At 40.8% G+C, this 24,189-nt stretch overlaps 4 protein-coding genes and 1 long non-coding RNA gene across 6 annotated transcripts in view; 3 read left to right on the top strand and 2 right to left on the bottom strand.

Annotated features, from left to right (window-relative positions):
- LOC146660124 (uncharacterized) overlaps positions 1 to 24,189 on the bottom strand; it is a 220,847-nt gene that overhangs the window by 65,279 nt on the left and 131,379 nt on the right. The gene's annotated exons all lie outside the window — the stretch shown is intronic.
- btg3 (B-cell translocation gene 3) lies at positions 248 to 3,035 on the top strand. The gene is made up of 5 exons (XM_085419847.1): positions 248 to 343; positions 1,071 to 1,277; positions 1,373 to 1,510; positions 2,000 to 2,192; positions 2,723 to 3,035. The coding sequence occupies exons 2-5, from the start codon at positions 1,105 to 1,107 to the stop codon at positions 2,924 to 2,926; spliced, it is 708 nt and encodes a 235-aa protein (XP_085275973.1). The 5' UTR covers positions 248 to 343; positions 1,071 to 1,104; the 3' UTR covers positions 2,927 to 3,035.
- The window catches only part of cxadr (CXADR Ig-like cell adhesion molecule), a 42,490-nt gene continuing 25,765 nt past the window's right edge, over positions 7,465 to 24,189 (top strand). The window contains exon 1 of the mRNA XM_085419845.1: positions 7,465 to 7,656. Coding sequence (XP_085275971.1) covers positions 7,605 to 7,656 — 52 coding nt within the window. The 5' untranslated portion in view covers positions 7,465 to 7,604. The remainder of the gene's footprint in view (positions 7,657 to 24,189) is intronic.
- On the bottom strand, positions 14,092 to 15,539 carry LOC146660127 (E3 SUMO-protein ligase ZBED1-like; the record flags this gene model as incomplete). Its single annotated transcript, XM_085421593.1, has 1 exon — positions 14,092 to 15,539. A coding segment is annotated over exon 1 (1,167 nt), but the record flags the coding sequence as incomplete, so codon positions are not given.
- On the top strand, positions 22,552 to 22,941 carry LOC146660126 (uncharacterized). The gene is made up of 2 exons (XR_014913498.1): positions 22,552 to 22,681; positions 22,765 to 22,941. It is a non-coding gene; the product is annotated as an uncharacterized LOC146660126 (long non-coding RNA).

Here is a 24,189-nt window from a genome sequence, read left to right as displayed (position 1 = left end):
AAATTAATCTTTTGCTTCTGAGCCACACGAAGAACTACTTTCTCTTTATTCAGTGTTAAGATGAAATTACATCAGAGGATGTAACCACAGTAATAATAAGCAACAAACACATACCTCACCATGAGTCATAACAATCACGTGAATGACTCATTATGTAAGACGGGCATACACTCGACCAATGAACGCGCTATATTGAGTTGGATGGAACCAATAAAAATTATCCGTGGGCGGGGATTGGGTTGTAAAGGGCGGAGTTAATAACAAAAACTGACGGGTTCTTCTGTTGCTTCCTCCTGTTAAGCATCCGTTTTAGTCCGCATGTCGGTGTAGACCACAAGGAGAGGTTAGTGAAATGTTTTACATATTTAGTCTATATTCGAACCTATTAATATAAGCGTTTTTAGGATACAAATATATTTTTTGTAGGATACAAATATATTTTTTGAGTTTGTAGATTTCATCGCCAAATTTATAATGCTGTTGTTAGCAGCATGACCACGTTAGCAGTGTTGCTAATGCTAACAGGTCCACAACGTCTTGAAGGAATAATATCCTTACGCTTTTATTAACAGGCTGTAATTACCAGTGGGGATATAGTTATCATAACGATAACTTAAACCTCAGCTGAAGTTAACTTAAACGCTACTTGGGCCTTATCGTGTTCCGTTTCCGTAAATAGCGCATTTAGAGCAGTAGCTCGTGTTATGGAACGAGGCAAGTGCGTGGCTAAATGGAACCTGTGCGTCTCAGCCCGCCTTTCTCTGGTTCGAACCGTTAACCGAAGGCAGCAGGGCATAAACAAAAGGATGTCCACATTTTAAACTAAAGATGTTTCCTACAACAGCAGGTGTTGCCACGTGAACACAGGCGTATTGTTGATACCGAGGGAGTTTTGGCATTGGATATACAGAATAGTTAAAACGGTCAAACCACCTAAAATAGTGCAGTGATAGACTGTAAAGTGGAATTAGTTTTTTCCAATTTGGGCATCAGAAAACATTTTGTAGGTAGGATCTACACCTGTATATCTATTTTGTTTTACATGATCTGTCACATGCCTTTCATTACAGAAGCTGTCCATACGTGATGAAACACTTGTAAAATATGAGGAGAGAGATTGCAGCTGTGGTGTTCTTTCTGAAGAGGCTTGTGAAAAAGGGGGAGAAGTTGGAAGCGGAGATGGTCGAGCTGTTTGTTGAGAGGCTGGCTGTGGCACTGCAGGAGAAGTTTAAGGGGCACTGGTATCCTGAAAACCCCAGCAAGGGACAAGCATACAGGTGGGGCTGCTCTGGGATGCAAATGAGTAAAACTCGGATTGTTCTGGTGACACGTTTAAGCTGAAGGCAGTTTATGTTGTGTGTGTGCTTTGAAGGTGCATCCGAGTGAACAGATTTCACAAGCAGGATCCAGAGCTCCTTCGGGCCTGTCGTGAGAGTGGTATCCAGTACAGTGACCTGGGACTTCCTCGTGAACTCACATTGTGGGCGGACCCTGGGGAGGTTTGTTGCAGGTGAGATTAAGAGTTTGTAAATCTTGTACGCTTAAATGTGCTTCGGTTGATTGCTTTCTCATTAATCTAAACCTGGTATCACTCAATAATTAAGGCAAACTGGTTTTTAACGTGAGATGACCCATTCACGTTAATCTTCCTCACATGCTTCATGCGCAGTGGTGAAAGAGGCTGTAAATACAGTTTCATTAACCCCAAGGCTTTCCTGTGATTTCAAACGAGACTACTGGCAACAAGAAAACACTATCTTTATGAAACAGCAGTTAAACATTTTGTTGAAACTTGGATATAAACTGGTGGCTTTGTTTAATTTAAAAAAAAATCTTTTACCTGCATTTATCGTTATTAGATGCTTATGAACAAAGACGGCGCTTCTTGTTTTGTAATATGCTTTCCCTAAACTCTTCTAAAGAAAACCGTTCTTAAACAAATTTCCTACTAAGTGTTTAATTAAAGGTAATAATTATTGATGTCTCTCCTAATTATTAGGTATGGTGAGCAAAATCCTTGCTTCTCGGTTGCCACTTTCTCAAGTGACGATGAGGATGGCAAAGATGTTTCAAAGAAGGTGACCAGTGCACTGGAGAGGGTGACATCAGACTACCACTCTGGTTCCTCTTCAGATGAGGAGAGTGCCCGCACTTCTCCCCTCACTATCCCCAGCAGATGCTCTGCTTCCCAGGTATTCTGTCATGAAATGAGGGCTGCCTACATTCACATATATTCTGTCTTTTATGAGAGGAAACATTTTGCTGCTGTCAATGAATATTTGAGTGCACACACAAAGCAAGACTCCTGATAACACAGGCTAATGATTCTGAACAGGAGACACTGCAGTAAGCACTCTGGCTAAATGGTTAGCCAAGGCCTGGATGAATTGTTTTAAAGAATATTTCATGCATGAAGTTGGTGAATGATGGTGTATGTTTGCATGCCAAATTTGCACCTATGCTTCTTGGGTTCAGCTTCAGCCCATAAATGATCAAAATTATACTTGATCAACTGAGTGAAGGAGCCAGGTGATAATGATAAATGATAACCATTTCAACAATGAAAACTTGGTCAACTAATAGTCCTCTTACACTAGTACCTACTTGACTTGGTCAAGCTTGATCTAGCTACAGTATTATGACTGTTTTTTGGTTTGTCCACTATAATTGGCAGCTTATATATATGTAACTTATTTATTTTTCCTCTTTTTATTCGTTTAAGAAAATGAATCCATGTGCTCCTATATGGCATCCCAAAAAGATGGTACCAGGAAAAGGTCATATCCCTCCACAGCCCCACTACAGCTACAGGCCTCGGAATAGAGCCCCACACAGTTTGAGGAACAACCTGTGGGTCCCTCCTGTGTACAGGAGAGGGCCTGGATATTGGGAAACACACAAAAATCTGGCACATTGTTACAGTTAGGAATCATGGTGCTTATTGTTCACACTGGACATTAAACCTGAAGGCAACTTTAATATGACTGACCATTTGTTGTTGTTTCTTTTTAAACATGAACTTTTTATAAATGTTTTTTTGACAAAGTCTGTTTTGCACTTTAGACTATTTGTTATAGTTGGAGGAAATCACTTGTATTAAATTAGATATTGATATTGGAATACTACACGTATAGTCTTGAAGTACTGTATTTTTACTAAGGGAAATGTTTATGTTTGCCACTGACTGTCCTTTGTGATAAAGTGTTTTATTTATTCATAGTGAAGAGTTGTGTCAGAAGTAAAGGCTTAAATTTATGGAGTTTTATTAAATACTTCTAGCATCACAACACACACTTTGATTTTCTCCCCTATACTGTGTTACCTTCTGTTTGTCTTTGTGTTGCCACCTATCAACTTGCTACCAATCAGTGCAAATATCACACTTTCTTTTAACTCTATTGATTTTTTAAAAAATTATTATTATTGTTCCCTCTGTATGTTTTGGTGTCAACTAGAAAATACTCAAACCCGCACACACAGTGTCTCGCCCTGGTGTTGTGTGTATGAGGTCCAATATCAGGACAGAAATTCTGGCTTTTCGGGCAAAGAGCTGTTGCTCAGTTCCTAACTGATCTCAACTAAATGTTGCGTGACTCTTCAGTCACATTCAATAACAGACCTGAGACATACATATTAAAATGGTCACAGATGTGGGGGATGTGACGAAATCTTTTGAGCATCAGCTAACCTGCTGGATGGGGCTCCTACACCAGCGGCAGACTGAAACATTGCACAGCACAGTTTGACAGCTGCTCTCTTATTTGCAAGGGGATTCCACAGTGGGCCCTCTCCTTGCTTGATTTGGTGGATTTTTCACACAGGCTGCCATTCTGCCTGCAAAAAAATCAAGATATTTGTCTCTGCAGGGGATCAAACCTGTGATCTTTTACTTAATAGGCAAATGTGTAAACTAGATAAACATTTTTCAGAGGATGTGATGTAATAGTAATCATATCAGGGTAAATATTTTGGTAAACACACCTTTGTGGTACAGGTTTAATTGTTTTTACTGGCACAGCCAGGGTGACGGTCACACACAGGGATAGTTCCTCTGGCCTGAAAAGAAAAAGATGTTTCCACAAGTCATTGCATGTTAGTTATGTTTATAGTTTCCTAGTGATGAAGTTACTTAAAACTGCAGGCACTCTGGCTGATAACCTGCCATTAGCTCTACAGTCAATTTCTATATATAATTAATAATTGTCATATTCTGCTGTGCACTTATTTAATTTTAGAAGATTCAATGTCAGGACAGATGTGAAACTGAAAATAAGCTTTTAATGCTGATAGTTCAGTGCAAAAAAGATAAAGGAGCAGAGCAAGGAGACAAAACTACATGGATGACGTGACAATGACAGAACAGAGGCAGAGGGTTTTTATTTTAGTTGATTCTATGCTGTTTTATCTTGTTTTGGGTTGTTTTTGGGGGTTTTTTTAATATAGGGCTGTTTTAATTTTTATGTATTTTGTGTTTTATTTATTTATTTTTGCTGTTTTGTGTTATTCTATTGCTTTTAACTTATTTTCTGTACAGCACTTTGGTCCTGTGCTGGGGATTTTAAAGTGCTTTATGAATAAAATTGGATTGGAGAGGGAACAGAAAAACAAAGGACCTAAATAACCTTCAGAGCCATCACTATCAAGAACTGAAGACTCATCATACGGGACTTCTAAATACAATGAACTAAACTAAAGCAACAACACTACAAATAGTAAGAAGAGTAAGTGAATATCAACGGCAGCAAAGACAACTAATGAACCAAACCCAAAAACTCAAAACCACGATCCAGGGACCATGACAATGACCAACACAAAGTAACACATCACTGATCGATGTGCAAAGCTGGGAGAGACTCACTCCAAAAGACTTGCAGCTGTAAGTGCTGATGGTTGGACAGAATATTGGTTCTTCATGTTTGATGTGCAAATATCGATTAACACATTTATTAATTTTTTCTCTAATTTAGTACATTTAAAACACAAGAGTGTGATACATTTTTACAATGAAAATTAATTACAAAGCCAACAGCCTTTCCAGAGAGACCCACTGATGTAACGTCACCTTCCTCTGCTGTAAAACCTCACATCAAAACTGCTTTCTGTAAGAATATGTAGAACATCAGAGCTCAGAAGCCCAACCTGTAGGAGGACTCCAGGGCTGCCACAATACAACAGGGCTCCTTTTAGCCCTCCTCCTGCACCAGTTATCATTATTACAGAGTACCCGAAGACCTTAAGGGGAAGAAGAAGGAGTCTTCTGAAAACTTAGTAAAACTCAATGTAAAGCCCACAGAAACCGATCCCGTGTTTCAGAACAAATACCTAATAACTTCTGACAAAGAAGACCTGAATAATTTAGCAATAATTCTAAATATAAAAACAAAAAACCCTACGTGTATTTCAGCTGTTTATTTCTGCCACCTGGAAACATCTGAAGCTGTGGTGGGGAGGAGGTCAGTAAACAAACAGCAACTCTTAACACACACTGATCTACTTCGGTGTGCACCTCTGTCCTATCTGGCACAGGTTCCCAGTCTGTCACAGGCCTAACACAGAAAGATCACCATTCACAGTCATGGCCAAATTAGAACGACAAGCTAACCTAATGTGCATGATTTGAACTGTGTGAGGAAGCTGGAGCATCCAGACACAACCAGTGCAGGCACAAGGAGAACAGGAAGCAGGAACCCGCTTCCTGTGAGGTGACAGTGCTAACCACTGCCCCACTGTTTCATGTTATACACAACATTATTTTTAATTGAAATTGTACAGTACTGTGTCTCTTTTTAAAGTGATCTTGAGCAACACTGTTCCAGATTCCCTGGAGGTCTTTCAAAGTTTACTTTGGACATTGGCTATTTTTTCGCTTATTTTCAGTCCAGTCGTTGTGCCTGACCATTTTCAGAGGAAGGTTAACAAACAATTTAAAATTGTATCTTTAGGAACTCTATTACTACCAGCCACGTGAGATATGCAAAATCACACAAGACCTGGACTAAAAATCAGTGGCGACGACGATGTTATGGGGAGATTAATCCACACTTGAAATTTTAGTTTAAACTGTGTTTAATATGTTTGAAGCTCAGGAGAGAAGTACAACAGTGAGTCTACAGAAATCTGTAAAACACGGTAGAGATCAAAGCCTGGAGAACTATTTCTGAACACTACTTGAAGAAGTTACAGGAAAGCTTGTCTGGGAGAGTTAAGTCTGTGTTGAAAAATAAAGGTTGTCAAACATTGACTTTCAAGCTTTTCAGAAACTCTCTTGTTAGCTTACATACTGTATTTTCTATTTATTTGTGCACTTGTTTCAAAGCTGCTGCAGTGCAGTGTAAAGAAATGACAGTGGTTCATGACATGTGGTATTTCTTTTGATTTCAGATTAGTTTGGATCTTATTAACATATTTGCTTTTTCTTATTCAATCAATTTGCTACACGTTTGCTGTGTTTAACTTATTTTTTAACTGTGGTCACAAATATATTTCCCAGTTTGTGTATTCCTCACACATGTGAGGCTTTTGCTCAAGTTTTGTCTGGTTGTCTCTTATAGTGTGTCTTTTGCCTCCTCTCCTTCTTCTCTTCCCTTTCATCCCAAATTGGTCACGGCGGACGGCTGCCCCTGTTCAAAGGGAGTTTTTCCTCCCCACTTTCACCAAGTGCTTGCTCATCATGATCATCTGATTGTTGGTTTCAACATAAAGCACCTTGAGGCAACAGTTTACCTGATGCTATATAAATATAATCACGGTCATTCCAGCTGGATGGCAGGGAGTCAAGTTGTGGAATGTAGCTGAGAACTGTTACTCAAATGTTTTACAGTACAAAATGTGTCATCGTACTTCTGCTCTACTACATTTCCCGATCATTTATTAACAGCTTTAGTTGCTTACTTATTTTGCAGATTATTAAAGATTATATTCTACATAAAACTGCCCAGCTCAATATAAGTAATTAAAATAATTTTCAGCTGAACAATACAATCAAGAATTCACTGCCATCATCCTTACTTGAGTATGTCTTGAGGCTAAATTTCTTGTACTGTTACTTAAGTAGTCTTGTGATTTATTTATTTCGTTTATTTTTATTTTTATTTTTAACTAAAGTAATGTTGTACGATTGTCAATTGTTGGACTCTGTATCCAATATTTTATATGTCAGTTCTCTTCCAGCACATCGTCTTGTGGTTTCACAAAATAAACTTCCGTGAAGAAAAGTTCCCTGATTGACTGAAGCGGAATCTTTAGAGAACCATTGAAGGAAAGGTCCGTGAGGGCCTCTGGCTGGGACACACACAGAGTAGTGGCGTTGTACCGTAAATCATTCTTCAAAGATCCAGCGGATAAGAAGACACGGGCAGGTTGAGCGAACCGTAGCATGGGCACCGGCAGGGGGCGTCGCTGGTCGTGGGATGGATAGGCCAAGCGGCGGTCACGTGACGCAGTGCGGCGCGCTTCGCTGTGCACCTGCACAGAGTGGAGGACAAGGAGGAGGCGGTGTGGAGTTTGGATGCTGTGTCGGGGCTGAGCTGCCGAGTCTCACTTCAAATTCAGCACAAGTTCTTCACCAAGTTTCACTGAACAAGCGGCGGAATAGTTGAGCAGGAATGGAGCTTTCAGCGGCCCGGTTGTGTGTCTCACTGTTGAGCCTCTTCGCAGGTAAGTTTGTCGACTGAGCTGAAGCTGAGCTACTTTGACTCTAATGAATATTTCTGTGAACCGGGCTCGGAGCGGTCAGACGTGTACAACAACGCTAGCCGTTGACGTGGACACCGAAACTCGTGTTTTTTCGACGAGTTGAAAGGCGCATGATTTTTAAAAGTCGTGTTTTTCAGTGGTTCGACTTGATGACGAAGCTGTAACTTTAGCGGTTAAACACAAAGCACTTCCCAACAGAGCTAGCTGTGACCCAAGGTCAGTTTAGTTGTGTTACAAGCAGAACAAACGAACTGCGAAAGCAGGTTTAAAGTGAAACAGTTAAGTAATCAAACTGAAGTAACTGTGAAAAACATGTCTGTTTTCTGACGAACAGCATTTCAGTCGTTTGTGGTCATATCTCATCTCAGTGACCAGTAAGAGACAGTGGTTTAGTTCACACTTTTAATCAGCCTTACCCAGTGGCTGTGTTTTGTACCTGAGCTGAATGCTCTTTAAAAAAATGTGCTGAACTGGGATTTTAAATGCTCCCGTTAACGAGCGGGGGGATTATTTTATATGAAAAAAAGGACATTTCCCCGGTGCCAAAAATCAGTGTATTTCCCTCCGTGCGTCCATTTCTTTTGGGTTATCGTCGCGTGGCTAACACAATAGCTTGATCCGCTTTTAAACCTGTGGCTGCAGGACTTCAAAGTGCTGCCCCCCCCCCCCCCGTCTGCCATCTGCCCTTACCCCCCAGCCCCAAATCCGGTATCACGCCAACTTGAGCGCATGTTTGCTGCTGCTGTGACGGCTTCCTTCACGTCGGTATCATTTATTTATGGTTTTTAACGCCTCACTGCCAGGACTCTGCTTTGTTGGCCGTTTAGTCCTAGTGACCCTCAGCTCAAAGGGTTTATGTTGTTCTGTTGACAGTGTGTGTGAAACCTCTGATTAGTGTCAATGGTCAACAGTGGACTCCAGTTTTTCTTCACCTTGTTACATTTTAACCAGCTTGGGCTGTTTCCTCTTAAGGCTTTGTGCATTTGAAATAATGTATCTGGCTGTGCATGATTTCATTTCTAAAACATTTTGTGATGTTATTTGGGTTGCTAGTTGTTACCATCAAAACGAAACCAAATGATACACGAGAATTCATGAGAATTCATCTCATATCTGCATTAGAACGAGTTTCCGTGTTATTTAGGCTCATGGTGTGGGTATAGCTGTTTAGTGTGCTGGAATTTACACTGAAACTAACAAGTGGCTCCACCTACTCTAAACAATAATGTGAAACTTGAGTTCAATATGCTGTGGTACTTAGTGAAAACATTTCTGATCTTTTGATGGGAAGCCACAGAGTCTTGGTCAAGGCATTGCAATCCAGTTGGCTTGTTAGTGAGAGAATTAAATTGTAATAAAGCAATCCTTTATTTAGGATTTCCTAGTCTCTCTCTCTCCGTATAAAAGCTGTGAGAGTCACAGTGTAATATTAAGGTTTGCATAGTGTGCTGTTTAGCCTTTTGTCTCATCATTCAGTCTTGTGTCTACACCAGTTTGGCTCATTAACATCTTAATGGCACCATAGTCTCGTTATGGGGTCGCTGTTCCACTTCATCAGACAAGAACAGTATCCGGCGGGCTCAAAACATTCTTTGATTGGCTTAGAAATCCACCATAAATGTGCTCACCTCACTTTAATGGCAAAAATAACAAGTGGGGTCTTTCTGCTCCATTTTCTCTGTCCTATTTATATGTGGCTCTTCGTGAGCTATAAAGGGTTGACAAAAGTAATGCGTTTGTAATAGGAAGTCTAAGTCATTTAAATTGTACCATTTATCATCAGGGAATAAGAAGAATCCAAACTTTGGTATCAGATTTTATAATGGCATTAAATGTGGACATGTTTTTCTGTTTTTCAAGGTGTATATGTGAGCTATATACACAATATGATCATAAATAAATCAGATAAATATTAGGGTTGTGGTAGTGCTCTTGAATGAAAAAGAATACATCTTTTCTAGATAAATTCTAGATAAATCTATGGGGAAAAGAAATCAGAGATCAAATAAATGAAAATGACACTTTGAACTTGGCTCAGATGATTGTAGGATTATACATATATATTATATAATGAGGAAACGGTCAGTATTTGGAACCAATACACATTTCCAGTAAAAATGATGGTGTCAAATTTGAATGTAATACTATTTAAATCATTTTAATGTTGTGTATTAACATAGCAGAGAACCTGTCATTTAAAACCAGGCTGGTGCTTATTACCTAAATGGTTGAATATATATGCTGTCATAAACTGGGATAGTAGCTGTGCTGTAATATTTGTTTATAGTGTTGTCAGCGTTTATACTCCCAAACATGATTATGTCATTATTTCTTGGTCAACATCTCAGGGTCTGCCAATGAAACTGAATCTGGTACATTTGATAGTTGGATGCAAGAGTTCATATTAATTCATGTTTTCTACCTTCTAAACCAAAATTTAAAAAAACAAACAAAAAGTCAATGGCAATAAAAGTGATGGCGTCATAATGTCAGATTGACCAGTTTGTCTGTTCTGCTGTTGTTACGTCTGTTACCCTCCTTCGTTTTCTTTAATTCGCTGTTCTAGTACTTTCAGTTTTAACTTTAATTTAGCTGCTTGCTAACTGAAGTGTAATTTTATGGTCCTGCAAATTGTCCGTGTGCTTGCATGTTTCCGTTTGGATGGGATGTGCTCACACGGAGTCCTCCAAGGATTCGCTGGAAGCGTGTGATGTATGCATCTGCCAAATGCTGATTGGTTGAGAAGTGGGCCAGAATACGAAAAGGGAGTATTTGCTGGGAGTCGTGGGGGGAAAAATAAAAATCGAAGATCATTAAAATACAACATGGAGAGCACAGACAGTGGCTGCAGTGGACAGTTTTCATTGTTTTTAATACTCGCTTTCACTTTCAGCTTTTTGTTTTAACTTTGCTGTTCTCTGTGGCTGACTGACAGACCGACAACAGTACAAGCAAGAGTAACCACAGACCACTTAGACCACATACTTTCTACACTGCCTCCATCTGACAGCAGCGCTCTCTGCAGGGAAACACTCCATCACCTGGACTGCAAGCGGACAGCGAATGCACTAATCCTGCTGGACTGCTAGCTATGGCTGGGCCATATTATACTGTTCACGGTAATACCGGTACAATGTTAGGCAACGATAAGAAAATAAAACATCGCGATAGAATATGGGTAAATGCGCAGTGCCTTTGTTTTCATACACACATGGCCGAAAAAGCATGGGGGCAACGGAGAATGAGAAGGGAGAAAGTGGATCGTTGAGTGAAACGGATGAAATAGAATTGGTTTGTAAAAATGGTGCAACTTCAGTGATGTGGAACTGGTTTGGTGTTTGTCCATCAGATACACAACAAAGCACTTTTTTTTGTACAATATGCAAGCAGGCCATCGTTATTGCTGTATTTGTCGGACTAAGGTGCTCGTAAATCTGGGAGTAATCTGGGTCCTAAACGCCGTCTCCTTCAGGTCTCAAAGTCAAACGAACACTGCAGCATCACTGAGAGTTAAAAACTGTCTAAATTCTTTCATCTTTAATAAAACGATCAGCATTGCTGCTTTACCAGGTGTAACTATAAAGTTTAACTTCCAGGCATCCATGAAAACAGAATTTATTACATTTAACGGAGTTAGAAGTTAGCAGGGAGTTAGCGGAAGTTAGCTCGCTAGTTTCGCTAGTTACCTAAGCATGATATAGCATGTTCTGACTGAGAGATTTCTGAAACAAATTCAAACGTACAGCTCTGCTATCACTTCCAACATAAATGAAGACAGGAAACTAAACAGCAGTGACGTTTGTAGGGTTACTGAAGTTGGGCTAGCTGGTATATAATGATGTGCTACGTGATCGCTAGCGACACAGCTATGTTAGCATAACATAAACAGTGAAGCTGGAGGATGAACGCTAACACTTTTCCACTCGATAAAAGTTAACATGAAGGTTCCCGATGGTTAGAGACAAATGCAATCGCATGGCAGGATGCTGTAAACGGACCAAACTTCAGTCAGGAGAACAACTGAGATAATCCATCCACAATACGAGGTTAGTCATTAATATACTGCAACAACATGGGAATAGAGCAGCTGTGATAGAATACAGCATTAATGAATCAATGGTACAGAAGTGGAGGAAGCAAGAAGAATGAGTTGAATAAAGTTTGATTTATCTGACTGCTTTGTTTCACTTAATATGTCTTATAATCTCGTGCACCTTATGGTCCGAAAAATACGTATTTGACTTTTCTATTTGGCACACTGCAGTTTAATGTTGCAAAGCACCTCTTTTTAACTTCAGTGGATAATATACATGGTTATGCTCAGGATATGTCAGCCCATTTCTACTGGAAATGCCTTTTGGTTAAACTTTCAGCGAGGAATTTGCATTTGCACTGTTAAATTTTTATATGGCTTTAATGCACATAAAAAACAGCTGCTTGTTTAAGTGAAAATAAATGGATGTTTTTTTTGTGCTTGTAAAGTTGTGGAGTTGTATTTTGTCGTGTCTCGCATCAATTATATACCAGTTATATCGTTATTGCAAATTTTCAAATGTATATCGTGATAAATGGGTGGCTGTAGCTCAGGTGGCAGAGCAGGTCAGCCACTAATCAGAAGGTTGGTGGTTCGATCCCAGGCTGCCTCCTCGCTGCATGCCAAATATCCTTGGGCAAGATACTAACCCCGTGTTTGCCTACTGGTGGTGGTCAGAGGGCCCGGTGGCGCCAGTGTCCGGCAGCCTCGCCTCTGTCAGTGCGCCCCAGGGTGGCTGTGGCTACAATGTAGCTTGCTAGGGGTGTGTATTGGCAAGAATCTGGCGATACAATATGTATCATAATACAGGGTAGACGATACGATATATTGCAATACTAAAAGCCAGACGATATTTGTGTTTAGTAGGACTAAATTTAATTAGGAAAACTCAAGTAAACAGTCCAAACTGTTTAATGCTTGACATGAAACATCTGAAACAAAAACACTCTAAGTTCAAAATGAATGGAGAAATTAACATCTGCCTTATTAGAAGTCATGTCAAATAAACAAACAAAAACTACTTTACTGAAATATCAAGTATTTTTTAACATGAAAAAAGTAAACATGTAACACTGAAGTCTTTCTAAGTACTATGATTGTAAAATACTTATCCAAAAACTGCTCTATGGAGCATCAAAACAAAGCACTTTTTATGTGACCTTAACATAAACAAATATAAATCAAAAATGAAATTGCTTGAAGAATCCATCCAAGTAAACATTAACAAAAAATGTAAAGTGCTATTACAATTAAGTGTTAATAAAATAAAGTACAGCTCTGCAGTGTCCATCAATGGAACACTTTTAGTACAACCTGAAAAAAGGAATTTACTCATCTAAATAAGTGCTTATGAGACTCAACCAAAATGTCAAACATTCTCATATCAGAGATTTTACATGTGTAGTGTTTTCTCAGTGTTTATTTTTCAATTTCCAGATTTTTGTGCAGGAATACAAGCTGATCGACATGGTCAGCTCTCAGGACACTTCTCTGTGCATTTACTATGTCTCCTGCAGAGGAGAAAACTCTCTCTGCAGAGACACTTGTTCCAGGAATGCATAGGAAACTCCTTGCTACTTTGGATAGCTGAGGGTATTCCTGTTCATGGTCCTTCCACCAACTGAGAGGATTTCCTGTGAGAGGCAAAGGGGTCTCATCTCTATACCTCTTGATCTCAGCTGCAGCAACATCATGTTCTGATTTTGGTGCAGTATTGTCACTAGTAGAGGCAAACGTAGCTCCGAGCAAGTCCACCAATGCACATGAGGTCCTCTGTCTTTTTAGGGGTGGCCGAGGGATGGAGTCAAACTTGTCTTTGATATGTGGGTGATGAGCCTCCTCTGTGGCATTCTCTTCCTCCACCTGTTTGTCAGTCTCCTCATTCTTTTGCTGCTGAAAAACATTAAATTCAAATAGTATTAATGTCAGAAAGTCAAAATTCAAATCCAAGATTCACCCTGTTTTTCACTAATATTTGATGACAAATGTCATCAATATGCTTTTTTTTTTTTTTTTTGCTTTTTACTTTATTCACTTGCTTATAACTTCAGTTGAATTTTTCCAAATAAACTAATTTATTTACTTACATTTTCTTCCTTCTTTATCACAGTCACCACAGTGTCCAACAGTCTGGAATAGGTCTCACTGGTCTCTGCTTCAGACAGGAAGGGCAGGTCCTTAAACCGAGGATCAACAGTTGATGCCATCCATAGTGTCTCCCTCTCATTTACATATCTCTTTCCCAGATCTTCTGCTATGGCAGTCTTAATGTCCCTTACTGTCGGTGTATCATCAACACTTTCTTGTGCACCCATCACAAGCTTGGCATGAAGAGGAGCAATGATGGACAGGGTTGGTATACTCTCCTCTGACATCACCAGGGTGGCGTCCTTCATAGGCTTGAGTGCCCTGACAACTTCTTCTGCACATGTGATGTCAGACTCACTTAATGTGAAAATTTCTTTTTCACTCTTCCTAACTTCTGCAGAAAGCAGAGCTGCACAGATGGCTGGTTGCTGTTCTAAAAATCGTTCTATCATATCATAGGAGCTGTTCCATCTTGTAATTATGTCCGTGATCAATCTGTGAGCTGGTAGCTGAAGGAGGCACTGTTTCTGCTTCAACTGGTTGCTGGCTGTGGTGCTGCGCCTGAAAAAGGCTGTTACACGTCGGATCCTCCCGAGAAGTCGCACCACGGATTGTATTTTCAGTGCTTTCTGTGAGGCGAGATTCAGACTGTGTGCAAAACATTGTATGTGCGTTATGCCTGCAAGTCTAGCCGCGAGAGCCATGTTTGGTGCATTATCGGTAACAACAACAAGGTCCTTTGCGTTCAATCCCCATTCAGCCACAGCGTCAGTTAGTAACGCTGCAATGTGCTCACCTGTGTGACTGTCATGCATGGCTCGGGTTTGTAGTACATGAGACTGAAGGTTCCACTGGTCTGTTATGTGATGTGCTGTAACAGTTACGTACGATTCAGTGGCTCTCGAAGTCCAAGCGTCGCATGTCAGAGCAACTGTCTCAGCCGAGTTGAGAGAGTCCAGCACTGTCGCTTTGACTTCTTGGTACAACTTTGGCAGAGCGATGTCCGTGATGTGTTGTCGAGAAGGAACGGTGTAACGGGGCTCCAGCGTTTTAATCATATTACGAAATCCTTTATTCTCCACAACACTCAGGGGGCGCATGTCTTTGCAAATAAAAACAAGTACTGACTGCGTTATTTTTGTTGCACGAGTTGAAGTTGCTGGTAGTTTCGAAAAGTTAACTTCTTCAATTGTCCGTTGAGAGGAATCACCTAGTTTTGTTTTAAAATTAGCATTTGACGCTACGTCGCTATGGTGTCTAGACACGTGTGTTCGTAAATTTGTTGTGTTACCGGAATATTTGACTCTGGCGGTGCAGATTTTACAGACTGCATAGCTCTTGTCATAGTCTTTACTGCCTTCTTTTGTCCTAAATCCAAAATAAGTCCACACATCAGCTTTGAAAGCTGCGGGGGCCGGCTGTATCCTCTCCTCTTCAGTCATCAGTTAGCTAGCATCACACACGTCCACTGACTGTTCTACTTCGTTCTTTTGGCAAACTAGACGCTTCTACAGTTATCGCGAGACCTCGTTTTTACGTCATAGTAAAGGCGGTGAAAACTGCAAACCAGTGGCCGGAGTTTGAATTCCAACATACAAAAGAAATAAACAGTAAATGCATGTCATTTTTCAATTAAAAAAATCGATAACAGTGATTTTAAATATCGATTCAGTATCATTGCGCGAAATATCGCGATATTTCGTTGTATCGATATTTTCTTACATCCCTATAGCTTGCCATCGCCAGTGTGTGAATGTGTGTGTGAATGGGTGAATGACTGAATGTAGTGTAAAGCGCTTTGGGGTCCTTAGGGACTAGAAAAGCGCTATACAAATGCAGGCCATTTACCATTTACCATAAATATTTTTGGCCATATCGCCCTGCTCTACTGCTAGCATAACCAAATACTCTGATTTGTGGTGATGGCTTGTGCTTTTTGTTTACAAGCAGGATGCTTCGACTAGAGAGGCAGTTTATTAGTTACAGCACGATGTTAGATTCACTTTAGATGTTACTGCCGTTACAAGTGGCCTGACAGCAAGCCTGTTAATCATGTTTTAAGGCCTCCGTCATGCTGCATTGGCAGTCTGCAGGTGTTGCCCAGAGTTTTGCGCATCTACCGTTGTTGGTGTCGATATCTACTGCTCACTGTGGGCATTTTTTGTTTTTGTGAAACTTCTGGTAATGCAGGCTACTCTTTTCATGCTGTCAACGTTTCTGTCAGCACCGTCAGTCAGCTGTAACACAAATGTTTTGGACTTGTGTTCTCATTTTGAAACAGAAAAAATAGATTAATGTTTGGTTCCGAGAAAACTGAAGCCTAATTTAAGGTGATTTTGTTGGTTGTAAAGTCCTCAAACTGCTTGACAACGAGTTCAAAACGAAACTGAAGCCAATCGGCAGCGAGGGAAGCGTCTGTGCAGGTTGTCCAGAAATTTCTTGGCAATCACAGAGCACAGAATTATGCTGAGCTCGTGTGCAATGCTGAGAGCATACCACCGAACTGAAGATGCAGTTTTTACATTCTGATCGCAACTTTGTCCACCAAACCTAGGCGATGTCGGTGACGAGCATGGGGAGTGATTCTAATTAAGATGTACAAGGTTGGCTTTTGTAGTTGGTGTTGGTACAAGCAAGTGCTTTAGACGTTTCTGCATAAAGTGACAGATACATGTTACCATGTCTCTGGTATCACCCACTGGTTTGTTTTCAGAATGAACCACATTAAAACAATTTAACTGGAAATGGTTAAAATTCCAGTTATTATGTTGATATATTGCCATATTCAAAAGTGACAAAACAACAACAGTGTGTGTCTCTAATTCCTGACACGCACAAGCTTAAATTGAATGTGTTCCCTGTAGCAAACAAATATTTTTTGCAGTGTGCACTACAAAGTAAGCAGCATTGGTTTGTTTGGCAGACGGCACTCCAGACGTTTTTCTGAAGTGTGTTTGTATTTTGGATTTATGCAGAAATCACCATTAATCTCTTAGTGTTGTCTGTGCCTGTTTCTGTCTGTTGGTGTAATGATAGGACTGAATGAATGTATGTTTGTATGTTCCCATCTCCTCCAAGACGAATTTGTACATATTTAAAGTACGCATGGGTTTGCTACTGTGTATAATATAAGCACGTGTCCTACTGTGCTTCAGCCATGAGATCTTAAAATGATTTAATGCAAAGTGTTTGTAAAAATTAAGTACAAATGAGAAATACTCATGGGTAAATCACAGGATAAGATAACAATTATATTTGAAACGCTAAGTGTTGTGAGGCTCGGAGGTTTCATACTGAAGACACAGTTTGCATGCCGTTAGCACCCAGTGGAGCTCAAATCACATCTCTAAAATCACCATAAGCCTTTCATGTGTGTGAGGTTTTCCATTTACATCTCTGTGACAGATCAGACGAATAAGTCTGAGGAGGAATGATGTTATCAGTGTCCTGGAGTTTAGTTTGTGGCTGCCAGCTGTTTCTCGGGGTCTTGTGTGTTTATCCTGTTCCTGCAGCACCAGGTAACAGCGTGCTCCATCCATAAGCCGTGTGAGTTGGACACATTTGGACATACAGCAGAACAGCAATACCTTCATTATTTATTTAGAATAAATGAAGTCATGGATTGAACAGGAGCTGATGCTGTGTACTGTACTTTAGACAGGTGCGCTAGCACATACTAAGTCTTGGTGCATAAACTACAGTTTAATACTCTTAATTCTCATGACTGAAGGAAGGAAAAGAAGGAAAACAGTATTTAGAAAATAAATAAAAATAAACGATGGCGCTCAGGGAGATTGGCTCACTGATTGGCTGGTTGCAGTTGGAAATAAGCCATTAGTGTCAATGCTGCAGAGAAGAAAATAGCTTGTTTCTTAGCTCATCAGGGAAACAGTTTTTGTCATAGGTGAAAACAGTGTCCTTAGCTCTCTCTGACAATGGTCATTTATTTGCTTTGGTTACATAACCTGTTGATTTGGATTTGGCAGTCTACACTCTGCATGTCTCGCACAGTCCGAGTAGTCATTCTTCCAGGAAAGGTATTAGAAGCCTTCCCTGGTACTCTCTCAACCCCCTCCACTCCTCGCTTGACCCAGACAAAAGTGGCTTTACTCTTGTTTGGGTCAAGAGTGAGGCCACTGCCATAAAACAGAATAAAGCACAAAGCAACCTTGTAAAAATGTGAGCGGGACGGGCACAGAAGGGAGTTACCTGATAAGCCTATAACCAAAGGCCGAGACAAGAGCCTGGTTGCTTGGTTACCTTTTGAAAACAGACACGGGGAGTGTGTGTGTGTGTGTGTGTGTGTGTGTGCGTGTGCGTGTGTGTGTGCGCGTGCGTGTGTGCGTGTCTAAATCCAGCCTCCCTCTTCTGTATATGGATCCTCTTTTATAGCAGATCGAAACTCCTATTTCAGATTCATCTAAATGTCTTGAAACGTTCACTGTTATTAGGATAATATCTGTTGTCACTTTTACGTAAAGCTATGACAGTGGCAGCACAACCTGATCCATTATCAGCTCACACAGACAGTAATGACTGGAGGTCAACCTCGTCGTGACCCGTCAGTCTAACGCCACTCCCTGCCTCCCATTGGCTGAAACGTGTTGCAGTCGCCGTTTTTCTATTCAGCCGAGTGCCTTCCCCACCCAAAGCCCCTTGTCCTTGGAAATGAAGCAGGGGCACGTAGAATCGGATTACACTCCAGGGACACTGGTGTGTCCTCCACAATCTCACGATGGGGATGGCCGCGCATGAATATTCACAGCCCACACGTTAATATTTTAGCATGCCAGCCCTGTGCAGGCTCCCGCTCACCTACGTAGAAGTGTGAAATACTGAGCCCACCTTTACCTCGCCACATTACCTCTCTTCTAGCTTCCATTTCGTATCTGAATTATTAAATGAACAAATTATTGCCGGCTAGAGAATAAATGAAAATGATTAATAGTGGTGCCTGTTTGAGAGTCCTGTTAATGGGTGTGAGAGCACTTTGTATTCAGAGCTCATTGCTTTTTCACAGGGTTGAGAGTGAAGCTGCGTTCTGGGGCTGCTGCCAAAGCATTCTTGTAGGAAGATATATTGGCAAGGTTTATCTTGAACCCTTGGTCATAAAGTCAGTATTACACTGACGGATCATCGTCATCTTGTGTAGCCTCTGTCCAGCTTCTATAACACTTTGGCGTGTCAGTGTTGACATGGCATCATCAGCTGCATTACTTCAGTTCTATTATTCATTGTCCAATAATTGATTTGCTGGACTATGTTGTTCAGCTAATTCATTTGAAAAGCTGAGGGTGAATGTTTAATATTTTTGCTCAGTAAATTGTAACGTTGCGTACCCTGTAAGCTCTTAGAAAAAAACTGCAATGAATTGTATACATGTTATAAATAAAGCATAGGGGTTTGAAGGCTAAGGATGATAGGAGAGAGGGCAAGTAATCGAATGATCCAAGCTTGGCTAAACCTGAATACTTCAAATGTCAGCGCTAATTAGCTCCATGAGATGAGATGAGCATGTGGATGCTGACGTTTGTCTCAGACTTATAACATTAGCAAATGTTTTAGTGCAGTTTCTTTGTCTTATGTGGGATGCTCTCATTTTTACAGCAAGTTAGCTGGAACTATGAATCACCATCAATTCATGGCACTAACTATAGCAAAGTAAAATGTCCAAGATAAAGACAATGTTGGACAATACCTCCCACCCACTCCATGACATGCTGGCCAATCACAGGAGCACGCTCAGTGAGAGACTGAGATTACCCATAATGCTCCACTGAACGACACAGGAAGTCATTCCTGCCCGTGGCCACCTCCCTGTACAACTCCTCCATCTAACACACTGTAAACACTGGAATAGTTACAGCCTTTTTGCCTTTTTTGGAGCAACTGTAACCCACATAATGTCCTTAGGGATTAATAAAGTATGCTGATTCTGAAATTGGTCTTCTTTAATCATTTAGTGCGAGTGCATCTCTTAGAAGAAAAATATAAATAAAAATTGGGCCAAAATTAAATCAGCAGGGCAGTGGTTTCACTTTTACACCGTGTATATATTTCTGTTCATTAAAACTTCTTTGGAGTAAAATGATATCTTTATTCATCTGGCCTAAGTGCATTTCCTGAGTAGTTAAATTTCCACGTCCTGTCATGATCCCTGGAGTCTTTAGAAAGTCTTTTGGCTCGTTGCACCGTTTGAAATATCATTGTCTGCCCTTTGTGTCTACCTGTTGTCAGCACACAGCCTCTTGCTGTCCATGTAACCTGTTAGTTAAAACAAGGTCACAGTAGTGCCGATACTCTCCGCTCCGAGTCCATCGGTCATCATCGCCGTGTCGCACCGTTAGGGGGATAACCCTTAAAGCACATTTATGACTTTGCTGCTCAATGCCCAGCTTTGTGGTGCAAACAAGGCCCGGTGCTCCTAATGAGGAATAATGGGCTCTGTGACAAAAAAGATGTTCGCTGAGACGATAATAAGGGTTTTCATGTGCCTCGTATCTCAAATGAACACGTCCAGAATAAAATTTTTCTGTAGATAAATTGCACCGAAGCAAAGACGCTACAGCGCAGCAAGCAGTGAAGGAGACTTGAAGGATTTCTGTATAATCATTTCTAGGGAAGGGGGGGCGCAATCTTATATAAACAAATGCAATTTGTTTATATCATAACTAGTGTAGCATTTAAATACAAATAACTAATAAATCAAGCATGAAGAGTTACCCGCTGTTAAATAAAGAGTTTTTAAGTTGTTTCTAATTTTCTATTGAATTTCATGCATCTTTTGCTTTATTGTTCCAAAAGAATGGAATTGCCTGTAGAGACCATCCACGACCGAAAGCACTAGTCCTATTTTTCTCCCCACATTACAGGTTCATATCCTTTTTGTTTTTGCATAACACTTTGAGCTAGACGTCTCATTGAGGGTACACAGTGTGGCAGACAGACCCCCAGGGTGCTGCAGGTAGTGGTGTGCAGCTTGTTCTAGCTTGCTTGCTAGGTAGATGTCAGCTCAACTCTACGTGTGCTTGAACCTCTGACAGATTCTGTGTGCGGTGGTAAAATAACAGGCCTATTGTGGTGTACTACTATATATTAAAAAAGTCTCCTTATCTTGTAAAGCAGACTTGGAAATTCACTGCGGCGATACATTTTCCTCCTCAGCTGTGGTTTACAGTAGATGTATCATTTCCGAGATTAACATTGTGTATTGTTTTGTGTATGTCACATTATTATCAGCTAATGTGCAGGCATTGTCTTACACAGAGCTGGGTTGTGGGGCGATGATTATATTTTGTCCTCCAGCAGCGTTGCCCTCCCCCTCTTCTCCTCTAAGAACATTAGAGTTAATTGTGTGTCTAATCTTGAAAAATATTATGGCTCAGGAAAAAAGCTCCATAAGCAGAAGGTGGGGTGATTTTTGAGAGGTGGGAGAGGGGGTGAAGCAGCTGTTGAAGGAGCCATTTTTAGCACCTCATCTCATTGAAAAACATTACGCATTGCCAGCTGCAGGTACGGTGAAAAAGGCAAATAAGTGGTGTCTGGAGAGAGCCTCTTTCTTCATTCGCTCCCACTTTTTTTTGCTCCCTGTGGTGCTGATTTCCAAGTGTGTCTTTGTCTGGCATTTAATCATCTTGTCAAATTATATACTTATGCTAATAACTCCAGTCCATGGAAAAAATTGATTTGTAATAAAAGCAAATGCGTGTTATCCTGATCGAAGCAGTTGTTACAGTGCTGCGATGGCTTGTATTTGACATTTGTGAATAATATTGAAGCAGTCGTGTGGTGAAATTTTATGACAAAGTCCCAATCTTGTTACGAGCGTTAAAGGAGAATTGATACAAAGAGGCACAGAATTAGATCCAGGAAATAAATCCAATTTGTTGTGACATTCGTTGCCTCATTATCGAGCTGGTGCTAAACCGAAGCCAAAGACTGTAATGAAAAATGTCAGAATCTCTAAAGAGGCCAAGTATTAAATGTAGCTTTAAATATCAGGACGCTGTGTTTTATGGCATCAAATGAACGTCACCCCTTCAGACCCAGCTGAGATTATATCTCTCGGCTGGCCTGGGAACGCCTTGTTGTTCCCCCGGACGAGCTGGAGGAGGAGCTGGAGGAGGAGCTGGGCTTCTCTGCTTAGGCTGCTGCCCCCGTGACCCAGCCCTGGATAAGCGGAAGAAGATGGATGGATGTAATGTTTGGGTCGAAGAGATAATTAATATTAGATCAGACTAATCGAGTTCATCTTTGGATAAGGATCAGATAATGATAATGCAGTTTGATCTTCCCATGTAGGTGTGATTGACCTTTTCTTTATCTCGAGGGGCATTGTGTTATATAAAGGAAAAGAGGGCTGGTTTCAACTGGTGTGTTTCTGTTACGGTAGGGAAGTTGTGAATGTTGTGATTGTTTTATGAATTCAACAGGTCTTCATCGCATTTAAATAGGGATGGGTATCGAAAACCGGTTCTTGTTGAGAACCGGTTCCCACTGTTTCAATTCCTTGGAATCGTTTGCCACTTTTAAAAACGATTCCCTTATCGATTCCAGTCGCCCCGAATGACGTCATCACGTTGAGTAGCGTCTTTTACCCAGTAGGAAACACGGCGCCTGAGCGGCACAAACGCTCAAAAGTTTGGTTACACTTTATGAGAAAGGATGACAACAGGGCAACGTGCAATACTTGCAAAGTAGAGATTTCATCAGAGGGAGGAAACACTACGAATATGCAAAAGCATTTGCTCAAAAAACACGCGATTGCGTTCAACGAATGTCGTGTTTTTGATCCGCTCCGGACTAGCGAAGCTCAACCCAGCAGCAGCGGTAGCGTTTCCACGTCCTCTCCCGTTAATACTGCAGGTAACTAATCAATTAGCATTGCACATTATGTTAGCGCGATTTACCTTATTACAAAACCTGCTATTACTGTGCGTTGCATTTAGATAACCATGATGAGAGAGACAGAGTCTGGCTGGCTCAGATGCTGGCAGTTCTCGCTGCAGTCTACCGGTAGCGTCTCCTTTCAGGCCAGGATAGACGAATGTCACCGAGCAGTGTCTAAGTTTGTGGTCAAAGGCTTGCACCCATTTGCCACAGCAGATGCCCCCGATTTCACTTTGGTAAGTGAATGTGTTTAATTGTAGGCAGGACATTACTGGATATTCTTGTGTAATTGCTACAGAATAATTTATGTTAAACTTTGTTATTGCTACAGGAGAATATTTATTTTATTATTTTACATATACATTTTTTTTTCCTGGGGACCCTGTGACACCCCATTGAAGAGCCGTAGGCTGTGGATCTCTTAAGATCTCACTGTTGGGTTTGTAAGGCCATGTTACTCCTAAATTTCTATCTTGTTCAAAGAGAAGATATAAAACACAGTTCTAAGCTAATCGACCTTAGTGTTCTCCTTTTTAAAAAAAAAAAGAATCGATAAGAGAATCGATAAAGAATCGAATCGTTAAACAGAATCGAAAATGGAATCGGAATCGTTAAAATCTTATCAATACCCATCCCTACATTTAAATGACATTCATTTGCTTGCTATGGTTTTATAACCAGGTGTCCAGAACGAGTGTGGCTGTCTGCCATCTCCTCTCTCTCCCAGTAATATTCATTAAAACTGTCTGCTCAACCTCTTCTTCCTCTCAAGTCATTACTTCTGGCTCTTTGTTGGATGTACAGGTATGATGACCAGGACATCTGTTACAGTTGGAATAGAAAAGGCTAAGTGTCAGCGAGCCACAACAGACATTTAATTCCTGCGTTGCATCTTACCGCCATGCCAGGAAATCGACAGCTTGCCCAGCTGCCCTCTGGAGAGATGAGACTGAACTGACATTGGCTCTGTGACTGGCTGGTTTATGATGGTCAGAACTCACATTACTGCACAACCTTAATTAAATGCTGCTGTTTTAATAAGCAGTCACAAAGGGGCAGCCCGGCTGCAGTTGTTGCTGGTAAGTTCCTGAGAAACCAGCTGTTAAGTGTCTTAATGGAGCCCATGTATAATTCATAGGCACATGCAGAGGTGCGTAGCTGGCTGGCCTGCTATGAGTGGCTGATAATTGCAAGAAGAAAAGACCCATCACCAAATCTCCAGTCACACCGGCACACACGGCACCCAGCTCCTTTAAAAAGTGGCAGGGGAGCATCACCTCCACATTTATTTCATTTGAGACAAGATTTATAAATGACAGCTGAAGCTATAACACAACTCAACAGCTAGACCTGTAGATTAATGACCTGTGAACACATAAAATAGATCCTCTGTCTGCCTTCAATGTCACCCAACATTTTGTCAACTAATACAGCCTTTAGACAGCAGTCCTATGGTGTTCAGCCCACGTTGGTTCCTTACAGCT

This window comes from Rhamphochromis longiceps, linkage group LG10 (assembly GCF_057381845.1).
Source record: "Rhamphochromis longiceps isolate RC_006_pf linkage group LG10, R_longiceps_female_GT1.1, whole genome shotgun sequence".
In the NCBI taxonomy this organism is placed as follows: Eukaryota; Metazoa; Chordata; class Actinopteri; order Cichliformes; family Cichlidae; genus Rhamphochromis; species Rhamphochromis longiceps.
Note: the sequence above shows the minus strand (reverse complement) of the source record. Positions and strands in the feature narration are given on the sequence as shown.

Bases quoted from the DNA above. Each gene is read 5' to 3' on its own strand.
- btg3 (XM_085419847.1), top strand. From the start codon at position 1,105: ATGAGGAGAGAGATTGCAGCTGTGGTGTTCTTTCTGAAGAGGCTTGTG. The intron at 1,278-1,372 runs GTGGGGCTGCTC...TGTGCTTTGAAG, and splicing joins AGCAAGGGACAAGCATACAG to GTGCATCCGAGTGAACAGAT. The intron at 1,511-1,999 runs GTGAGATTAAGA...CCTAATTATTAG, and splicing joins CCTGGGGAGGTTTGTTGCAG to GTATGGTGAGCAAAATCCTT.